At 39.8% G+C, this 11,491-nt stretch overlaps 1 protein-coding gene across 1 annotated transcript; it reads left to right on the top strand.

Moving 5' to 3' along the window:
* Nucleotides 1–5,642: 5,642 nt before the first annotated feature.
* On the top strand, nucleotides 5,643–11,271 carry LOC110498095 (protein FAM180A). The gene is made up of 3 exons (XM_021574681.2): nucleotides 5,643–5,883; nucleotides 10,538–10,635; nucleotides 10,749–11,271. Exons 1-3 carry the CDS (start codon nucleotides 5,781–5,783, stop codon nucleotides 11,094–11,096), a joined length of 549 nt encoding a protein of 182 aa, XP_021430356.2. The 5' UTR covers nucleotides 5,643–5,780; the 3' UTR covers nucleotides 11,097–11,271.
* Nucleotides 11,272–11,491: the final 220 nt, after the last annotated feature.

Here is an 11,491-nt window from a genome sequence, read left to right on the forward strand (position 1 = left end):
TATCAGTAAAGTGTCTTAGAGTAGGAGTACTTCAAGGGAGGGGGTTCTGATCCTAGATTAGTACTCCTACTCTGAGGCGTTTTGGACCCGATTCAGACTTAGGAAATGTATCCCTTTCCTACGCACACCTTTTTCTACGCACTTCTCAGTAGTTGGTATTCATACTTACCTTATGCAGTTGTGTAAGGGGCTTTGCAGACGTGGTTCCCTTGCGGGCGCTGAATACATTTAATTCAACCGCTGAAAAGATTCCCACATGCTGGCCAACAGATTTTCTCGTGGATTTTCTCGAGTGGACTAATGAAACAAATACCAAAAGATCATTTGGGGTTTTCCTTTAAGTTCAAGGTCAGAATATTCATAGAGAGAAAAGTGCATATAAAGGGAATTGCGTTCCATTTATGCACACTAAACTCAGGTCGGAATTTCCCCCAATGAATACGAGCCCTGGTGTCCTGTGTGCTAAGAGGGGGGTGAGAGAGCCTGAAACCTCATGGAGCTTCTGGCACTGTAGTAGGATCATCTGTCGCCCCCGGAGACCGGAGGAGGTGAATTGTGGGGCGATGAGACCAGGATGTTGAGCAGACTTTATTAAGGTCTGTGTGTCTCTGGGGGGAGTCGAGTGTTTAGGATCTAAATGTTTTGGAGAGCTTCACGGTGGAAATGGGAGACAATACGGTGGAGTTCTCAGAATTTCCTCTATATTCTCCTCTTGAAGTCTCCTTTTTTAAATGAACTAAAAAGTATTTTCCCTCAGTAGATATGCTGGCGAGTCATTATTGAAGTAATCTGAACTGCATCAAGGTGGAGTATTGTGCATATTTGACAAATCTGACCATAGTGGAATATTGTTTTATTCTTTTCTCATAGGTTTAATATATAAATTGAGTTTTTCGCTCAGTGGGGGATTTAATACTGTAATTTGTCAGAGTAATTGTGCTCAGTCAGTGCAGGATCCAGCATTTCCCAAAATGCTATTTTCGGTGCAGATTTGATATAGCAAATATGGCCTGTCCTAGAAAGTCACGTTTTCTGTGGAAATTTGTTGACTGATTCATGTGGTTAATTACAATGATCATTCGGCTGTCTATGAAGAACAGATGGACAATGGATTTGATGGTCGTGCTTGGTGAAGTGTGAATGAATAAGGGGACATTTGTTCAGTCCCAAACCTCAATGTTGGTAGAGTTTAAAAAGGAATGGTGGAGGGAGAAGGGGGAGGAGGGCTTCACCAACTGAATTTAGCCTGAGGATAGAGTACTGTAATGATGACAGCTGACTTCTGAAGTGACTATGATCTCTCTGGAGCCAGATTGGGAAGTGCCTAGAGTGTAATTTAGCTAGGATAAGATGTGCTGACATTAAGTTTTCAGCCCACAACGTAGCATCACTGTAGGAGAATTATGATTTATATTGGTTTACCTTAAAATAAAACTATACCCAGAAACTATCTTTTGGCATTTGTTTAATTAGTCCATTGTTGAAATTGGCCCAAAATGTTTTGCGTGTCAGCAATCAAATTGACAAGATATGTAACTTTCAAAATACAGAAATCTGGCCCGTATGATGCATTTTGCATCATATAATGCCAAACGCAGCGTCATATGATGCAAAATGCATCATACGGACCAGATTTCTGTATTTTGAAAGTTACACATATCTTGACAACTTGACTGCTGACATGCAACAGATTTTGGGCCAATATCAACAATGGACTAGTTAAACAAATACCAAAAGATAGTTTCTGGGTGGAGTTATCCTTTAAGGTACATAATGCTGTTCTGGATAGGCCTATTGTTTAGGCAGAATATTACCAATACATCAGAACACTATTTGCTGAATTTTCCAAAGGAAATTATCTTTGCCGATCTTAAAAGCATACTCACTGTACTTCTATAGCTGTGCACTGTTGCTTTATGCATTGCTGTGAAGCTGACAGATAATCAGGGGCAAAGGTAGTTGAGGGAATTCGCTGAAAGGTTATATTCTGTTGGCTGCTGTCATCTAGTGGACATTTGATGGTAGCATTGATGGTCTCAGTACATTTTCAAACAAACCCTAAATGAGTACAGTCAATTTAGTTGTAGTTTTTGATTGGCCTACAGTATTAGAATTGACTGGGAGCATTAGTTTGAGAAGACTGCCATCTTCTGGCACATTGCAGTAGGACACTGAAGTTGCTTCATTATGTAATCTTGGCACATAGAACCAGACCCCATGTTCACTCTGACCAAATACTTAATGGTAACAGTCTGTCACAAGAGACTACTTTAGTAGATGATGGGAAGCATTGAGGATCAAACAGCATGGCAATATTACAATATGCATGCCTGAGCTGGGTGAAAACGTGGACGATAGACAGTGAACCTGGAAAATCCTTCCAAGAAATGTTCCATACATCACACAGTAGTACACATGATAAATCAGAATGTATCTGCCCAGTGAAAATCTCATATTCTGTTAACCCAAATAACGTTGTTCACCTGTCTTATGCTCATATTTGTGGCCAAAGCATAAATTGGAGAAAAAACACTTCAAAAACTCCATCTCAAACCTGTATCTCAAACAGAATGTTTGAAAACACTTGCTATTTTATCATAGAGAATTATGTCATCCTTCCTCATTGGCTAAGCTGGCCAATCAGCGGTCATCTCACATTAATATTTGTAATGGCCGGTATACGGCCACACCATTCGGTTACACTTTATTTGGATAGTCCATCTGTAGATGCTCTACAGACTATCAATAACATTTCAATGAACTATCTGTTAACCCTAACCCTAACTCTAGCTCTAACCCTAACAATAACCCTTGTCCTAACCCTAGCCCTAACCATAACCTTATCAAGCTTTTTAACAGACCTAATTTAAACAAATTATAAGGAAAAGCATTTCACTGATATTGTAATGAATTATAGGTCACATTTCATAGAAATCTGAAATACGGGCCAGATACTTGAAGGGTTTGTTCTAGATGTGACAGTGAGTACTACATGTTTTACTCTTCTGGCTCTGTTGCATAACTTCAGTCCTAGAATTCTGTTAGTACTTAAGCATGTCCTGAAGAAAGTTCCTCACATATTTAAGTTTGTCAATAGATAACTGTACTTCAACAATAGATAACTGTACTTCAACAATAGATAACTGTACTTCAACAATAGATAACTGTACTTCTACTATATATAACTGTACTTCAACAATAGATAACTGTACTTCAACAATATATAACTTTACTTCTACTATATATAACTGTACTTCAACAATAGATAACTTTACTTCTACAATAGATAACTGTACTTCAACAATAGATAACTGTACTTCAACAATAGATAACTTTACTTCTACAATAGATAACTGTACTTCAACAATAGATCACTTTACTTCTACTATATATAACTGTACTTCAACAATAGATAACTGTACTTCAACAATATATAACTGTACTTCAACAATAGATAACTGTACTTCAACAATAGATAACTGTACTTCTACTATATATAACTGTACTTCAACAATAGATAACTGTACTTCAACAATAGATAACTTTACTTCTACTATATATAACTGTACTTCAACAATAGATAACTGTACTTCAACAATATATAACTTTACTTCTACTATATATAACTGTACTTCAACAATAGATAACTTTACTTCTACAATAGATAACTGTACTTCAACAATAGATAACTGTACTTCAACAATAGATAACTTTACTTCTACTATATATAACTGTACTTCAACAATAGATAACTTTACTTCTACAATAGATAACTGTACTTCTACTTCTACCATACTTTCTGCAAAGCTATGTCTATTTGGACATGACTTTTACTGTAACAGAATAAAGACAATTACCTTCTCCCCTTTTCTAGGAATTTAATGAAACTAGATAAATATTCACTCACATATCAATTATTTCACATCCTCACAGACTGTGGTATTACTAATAGGGCTAGGAGAAGAAACTACGTTACATAGGGCAACTCTTTGAATTGGAGTGTGACAAAAACAACCCATTTTCTTTTAATTTCCCCTGTGAGAATAGAATGTTTGTCCAACTTATTGTGTTCTAATTTAGAGATTCTATGGTGGCCCCATCCATCTTTCTAACTTTAACACTGTCTCTGCATTCCCTGGCAGCTTCATGACTGCCACATCTCATCAGTATGAGAGTGTCTCACTGGTCCTAAAGAGAGAGGAGTTCAACCCTCGAATTGGAGGATGAATTATAAGTTAAGGAAAAACTGAGCTCTTTCTGAATTACGTTTCATTTACTGTACGACTATTGTTAGCTATAAGTTACATAACACTACTAAATAACACATTTCTTCTTTGTGATGTTTCTTCTTTTGGTGATCTTACTGCCAGCCTTGGAATAGGACGTGTTTATTTGAAGAAGCTTCTTCAGATGGTTTGTATATAGGCGTTGGCTGTGTCCATTCCACTGTGTGTTTGGATAGCTATAATCTCTAGTAATACATAATAATACTCATAATAATCATAATAATAATACATTTCATTTGTAGAGCAACAATATGCTGTGTTGGGTTGTGTGTTTGGAATGTGAAGTCTCTACACTCCACCTCCCAGAAAACAAAACTGGGTTGGTTCCCTGAAGTGTTCCTGGCACAGACACACACGTTCCAAGTTCCAACCCTCCCAAGGATCCTCTCGTTAGCACAAGCAGAACTAATGTTGATCATGGATACAGAAACATGGTTCAGCAGTCTGGACAACAATAAATGCTTGCATTCATCCATTCACAAACCTCAAACTCAAGGCAGAGTCCAGTAATATGTCCTCAAAGCATTTTTTAAACCAAAAGGGATCATACACTGATTATACAGTTGCATTGAGTTGCATCCCACCTTTTGCCTTCAGAACAGCTTCAATTCATCGGGGAATTTCACACGGATACTGGCCCGTGTTGACTCCAGTGCTTCCCACAGTTATCAAGTTGGTTGGATTTCCTTTGGGTGGTGGAACATTCTTGATACACACGGACACTGTTGAGCATGACAAACCCAGCAGAGTTGCAGTTCTTGACACAAGCCTGGCACCAACTATCGTACCCTGTTCAAAGGCACTTAAATATTTTGTCTTGCCCATTCACCCTCTTGAATGGCACACATACACAATCCATGTCTAAGTTGTCTAAAGGCTTAGAAATCCTTCTTTAACCTGTCTCCTCCTCTTCATCTACACTGATTGAAGTGGATTTAACAAGTGACATCAGTAAGGGATCATAGCTTTCACCTGGATTCACCTGGTCAGTCCATGTCGTGGAAAGAGCAGGTGTTCTTAATGTTTTGTGTACTCAGTGTATATTATTGATGAACACAATATGTTTCACAGAAGAAACTGGACTGCACTTATTAACATCAATGTAATTAACGTGATCAGGACTAGGAGGACAGTTCGGCATTAAGGAGAAGGAGGAAGAAGAGAAAAGGAAGATAATGAAAGAGAAAAAAGGAAATTATCGTAAGGCGCGCTTACGGTCAGAAGAGGACAAGGAGGCAACAGTAAGAAGTAGACGTGTCTCTCTGGGTCTGATGACTGCCAGATGACAGCACCAACAGTGTCAGCTGGTGAGAGAGAGAGAGAGAGAGAGAGAGAGAGAGAGAGAGAGAGAGAGAGAGAGAGAGAGAGAATTTCAGAAAGGAGGAGCGCAGTTGCAGTGGTGGGATGGTCTGAGGTTTTTCCCAGTGGAGTGACTGTGGTCCTTGATCGTGGTCCTCGACCTGTGGCTCTGTCCAGTCTGTCCCTGGCTACTGGATGCCAGGTGGATACCAGGTCACCATGATGCCCTGGAAGATGGTCATTGTTGCACTATTTTATTGCAATATCCACACATGTGCCACTTATCGGCATAACAAAGGTAAGAATATCTTCACCCATATTAATGTGTTCAATTGGAAATGTTATACAGTTTACAGTATGTTTATATGCAATGATTATGTTTAATGTCGCTGTGTAATTGTAACCTGTGCATATGCCCTTTTAATGGGTAAGTTTTGCTGCAGTAGTTGTCCATAAATATAATTGATAGGAATGCACCTCATTCCCAGATGCTATACTAAACTCAACAGTAATTCTGCCAAAATAATTCAAGGCATTACTGAGAATCAGCTCATTGTGGATTAGAATATGTATCCAGTGATGGAAAGATAGATGTAATGCTCTTATTCCAGAGAAATGACAGATTCATGATCATTCTGTTATGATAGTCACAAAGTCCAATATCATTCCTGGTATCAAATGTCAAGCTAAAGTAATTTTACATATGCTTCTCTCTTGGCCTCAGCATCGCCGTCTCAAATCCAGAAGACTAATACAGAATATAGACTTACCCTATCCCATCCCCATCACACAGAAAACTGCAATCAATAGTCAGCCTAGTCACACATTTAATTCTGTCCTCTGTGCTTTGTCTGTCCAGCTCTAACCTCTGATTGAGCAAAGTCATTTCACAACAGTATGTGTTAACATTACTGATTAGTATGTACACAGATCCAGCAGCAGCATCCACCAGCACAGCTGTAACATGCTGCACACATCACAACAATGTGCAAGCTGTGTGGTGGGGAGTGTACTGGGGATATTTTGGTATTTTGATTTGTTTCTGTGTTTCTTTAGGGTTAAAGGAGGAGTGGCATTGAAATCATTGTTTTCTCTCCAGCTGTTTCGATCCATCTGAAATTCAAGTGCCCTACAGATTGACCTTAATGATGCTGAGCAACTGTAGCAGTGCTATACTTGGTTGGATAAATGATTTGACATCAGAAAAATCCAGATAATTTCTAAGAAATAGAATGGATAACTCTTTTGTACTGTATATGCACTTGGAAAAAAGGGTTCTAAAAGTGTTCTGCAGCTATCCCCATAGGGTAACCTATTTTGGTTCCAGGTAGAACCCTTTTTGGTTCAAGCTAGAACTCTTTTTCGGTTCCATGTGGAGCCCTCTGTGGAAAGGGTAGAACCCTCTGTGGAAAGGGTTCTACCTGGAACCAAAAGGTTTTTTAAAAGGGTTGACCTATGGGGACAGTATAAGAGCCCTTTTTGGTTCTAGATAGCATATTTTTCTCTAATAGTGTACAGGTGTAGCTGCCAAAAACTCACATTTCTGGTCCTGCAGAACAGTTGGGTCCCATTTTCTAGCACAATTAAACTATGGTCCTTAACGACTTGTATGTTTAAAGTTCCATTTCGGTTTATGTGTCGGCTACTGGGCTCAATGTGTGTATGAACTATCCGCATCTGTTTCTGATATGAAAACAATGAAAGGGCTCCAAATATGAACTGCAGCAGGAAACTGATAGGCCCCTGAAGAATGAAAAACACACCACCAAAATGTTTTCAAAGCTGTCTTGAATCTGGCTAAATAAGGTATTTTGTGGTTTTTGTTTCAGTTATTCTAGATATTATGTGATGTGTTGTGGCAATTGGATCATACGGAAAAACATGTTCTTAGAATGAGAGGATTGAGGCTCAAACAGTACAATGACAGCTCAGAAGTACTGTCTTTCTAGCTTTTCTTGGATTACATTTGTTGATATTTGTTTCTCCTGGCTTTACTATGATTTTTGTATGGGTGGAGCATCTGGAACATTGTTTGACATGCTCTGGTATATCTGATGAAATCATATCAACTTTGTGTTTGCTATTACACACATTCTGAAGTCATAGCAATCTCAATTACCTCAATGGAAAAGTAGTGATCAAATAGCATGAATTGTTTGATTTCATCATGGCATCATCAAATCTTATTAGCTGAATGTACTAAAATAAAGGCAAACAAAAACCTTATCTCCATGTAGAACATTTTACTATTTTGGGGTGTGAATAAAAATATTTGGAAAGTTTTGCCCACGATGGACAACATATATGTGCTAGTACACTCTTAGAAAAAATTGTTTCTGAAAGGGTTCTTCAGCTGTCCCAATAGGAGCAACCAGTTCCAGGTAGAAGTAGAACCCGTTTAGGTTCCATGTAGAAAGGGTTCGCTATGGAACCCAAAAGGGATCTACCTGCAACCAAAAAGGGTTCTTCAAAGGGTTCTCCTATGGAGACAGCCGAAGAACCCTTTAAGGTTTGAGATAGCACTTTTTTTCTAAGAGTGTATGCTTGTATGCTGCACCCTTCGTTTGTCTAGGTGTCTACTGCATGGCTCCTGTCTCTATGGTCCTAGGACACATCTCTGTTTCCAGCTTGCAAGCGATAGCTTTGTTATGACACACTCCTCTTCGCTTCCTGATGATTTTCTTCTAAACTTATCAGCCCTTCTTAAACAAGTACTATTTCAGGGCCTTCATTAGCTGGATTGACTGTAAACACCAAAGGAAGCACTGGAGAGAATATTCCAAAGTTTCATTCCTGGTATGTGCACTCAGGAATATGTCCAATAATGGATTTCCTCCTTAGAGTTTGTTTTTCAAAGAACATCTGAATAAGATTTGCTTGTCAATGCACACTGAGTTTACAAAACATTACGAATAACTTCTTAATATTCAAACGCTTTGCACGTTTACAGCACCTCTATCTGACATTTGAATGGAGCTGCAGTGGATAGCTGCCAATTTACGGGATTCTGACCAAGTCTGCTATTTATATTTTATACCAATGACAGCTCAATACGGAAATGGTCCGATGAAGCGGACGCTGAGCTACAGGACTGTTTCACTAGCACAGTCTGGAATATGTTCCAGGATTCATCCGATGGCATTGAGGAGTTTACCACATCAGTTACCTGCTTCATTAATAAGTGCATCGATGATGTCATCCCCACAGTGACTGTACGTACATGTCGCAACCATAAGCTATAGATTACAGCAATATCTGCACTGAGCTAAAGGCTAGAGCTGCTGCTTTCAAGGAGTGGGACACTAATCCAGACTCTTACAAGATATCCCACTATGACCTCCGACAAGCCATCAAACATACAAAGCATCATTACAGGACTAAGATGTAATCGTTCTACGCCGGCTCTAATGCTCGTCGGATGTGGCAGGACTTCTAAACTATCATGGATTACAAAGGGAAACGCAGCCACAAGCTTCCCAGTGACTTGAGCCCACCAGACGAGCTAAATGTCTTCTATGCTCACATCGAGGCAAGCAACACTGAACCATACATGAGAGCAGCAGCTGTTCCGGACGACTGTGTGATCACACTCTCCGTAGGCAATGTGAGTAAGACCGTTAAACAGATTAACATTCACAAGGCCGCAGGGCCAGATGGATTACCAGAATGCATGCTCTGAGCATGCGCTGACCAGCTGGCAAGTGTCTTCACTGATGCTCTCAATCCCTCTCTCTCTTTGTTCTCCATATTTTTTTCCCTCTGTCATGTACAGACACAATGCTTGTTCAGCATAACCGGTTTGTGTTTTTACAATATTTGTGGACTTGCGGAAATATGAATGGCTTTGATGTTATAGAACAGGGATCATCAATCAGATTCGGCCGCGGGCCAATTTTTTCTTGAGGGGATGATCAGGGGACCGGAACATAATTACAAATAATTTGTAGACTGCAAATTCACTGGAAGAAGCCCAAACAGATGTAATATTTGACAAAAACATAATCATTTCAAACCCTGCTTGCTTTTGTATACGATCACCACTCTCTATTATGCTGGGAATAAAAAATCACTTGGAGCTGATTTCCTGGGTTTTTTATAGTCTTTTATGTCCAACAATAAAAATCGAACAACAAAAAACCTTGGTGGGGGGGGAATAAAACCACTCGCGGCCCAGTTGAGAATGATAGCAGATTTCAGTAAGTGGTGGTCCTTATCCCATGTGAAAATAACTCAAAAGATAAGTAGGTGAAATGTTCTTTGGGAAGTGTCCTGCTATGACCAGGTCACATGTTCTGGTTAGCACGCACTCTTAAAACCAGTGTCCAACGTTGCTCTGGTAAGTGAGCTCTGTCTATTTATGAAAAGTAGACTCATCTCCAAGTCAGTTGCTCTCTCTCTCTCTCTTTCTCTCTCTCTCTCTCTCTCTCTCTCTCTCTCTCTCTCTGTGTCTCTCTCTGTCTCTGTCTCTCTCTGTGTGTCTCTCTCTCTCCCTCTCTCTCTCTGTCTCTCTCTCTCTCTCTCCCTCTCTCTCTCTCTCTCTCTCTCTCTCTCTCTCTCTCTCTCTCTCTCTCTCTCTCATCCCATGTGCCTCTCTGCTTTGAATTCTCTGCCTTTGAAGCCTGAGGTCATTTCTTACAGTCTGCTGATCAGAGCTATTCGTAAGGTCACACATTTCAGGTTTCTCAACTGAACCGTGTGGTGCTCTATGGTCCTCACATGTCTGTGAACATTATGGCTGTAAAGTCTACCCTGTTATATACAGTACCTGTCAAGTCATGCAAGGTGTACTGTATGTTAGCCTTGTCTCGGGAATTCATCTTAATATGCAATACATCTGGTTCAAGCCACATGGTCCGCATCGCATGACGAAACCCTGGGCAAGAGTTAAAGAGAAAGTAGTAGGTTGGATAACATTCTATCTATCTCTTTCTCTCTCTCCCTCCCTCTTTCAGTTCTTTACCCATCAACTGTTCGAGTGAAGAGAGGAATGGCATCAATGGTGAACCCCACTTTTCAGAACTCTATAGAGGATGTCAATTTACTATTTGAGGTGAGACATTTTCCTTGGATAACTACAGTAGCAAATATTGTATGAATCCTCTGAGTTAGCAACCAAAAATATGGGTTTGTAATGAGTCTACTGTTTTTGGCTGTGCTGTGTAGATCCTGCTGGCTGGCCTGCAGTTTGGAGACGAGCACACTCTGTTCTCCGTGCAGGACGAGGAGTTGGCCTCCCTGCGGAAGACCAAAAAGCTGGAAGTCATCTGCGAGGACATCCTGCCCAAAACACTCTCTGATATCCATCGCCTGACCTCTGACCTTTCCAATCACATGGGCCACCTGCGCCTGGAGGACTTTGAGCGCACTGTGCTGACCATGGTGTACACCGCCCAGCGGCTGGCCAACGCTACCACAGACCAGCAAAGAGACTTGTGGGCAGAGTCCTTTGTCAGTTTGTACAGAGCTATCAAGCTGGACCTGACAGCTGAGAACGACCTCACAGCTAAATGATATCGCAATGTTGGGGATTGATACTGCCTTTATTTCCAGATCTCTATTGGAGAAGGAATTTCTCTCATTTTCTATTATTCATTATAGATACGATGTTTCAGCATGATATTCTTGGCAACCCTTGAGTACTATCGTATCACATGGACTTAAAATTAAAGTTTCTGAGATACTTTAATCCTATTGCTGTTTTTTATATGCATTGGGACAAAACATTTCTTTGATTTATTTCAAACTTTTTAAAAGGTTTATTACTAGTGTTACCCTGAACAAACTTGGAAATGCAGAGAAATCAGTGTGATTATATTCATTTTAAAAATCAAGGTTTTTCTTTAAAAAGCACCAATTTTTGTAAAATTCGTATACAGTTCTTATACATTGTCTTATCATTAAATACA

The sequence above is a fragment of the Oncorhynchus mykiss genome, chromosome 2, assembly GCF_013265735.2.
Source record: "Oncorhynchus mykiss isolate Arlee chromosome 2, USDA_OmykA_1.1, whole genome shotgun sequence".
In the NCBI taxonomy this organism is placed as follows: domain Eukaryota; kingdom Metazoa; phylum Chordata; class Actinopteri; order Salmoniformes; family Salmonidae; genus Oncorhynchus; species Oncorhynchus mykiss.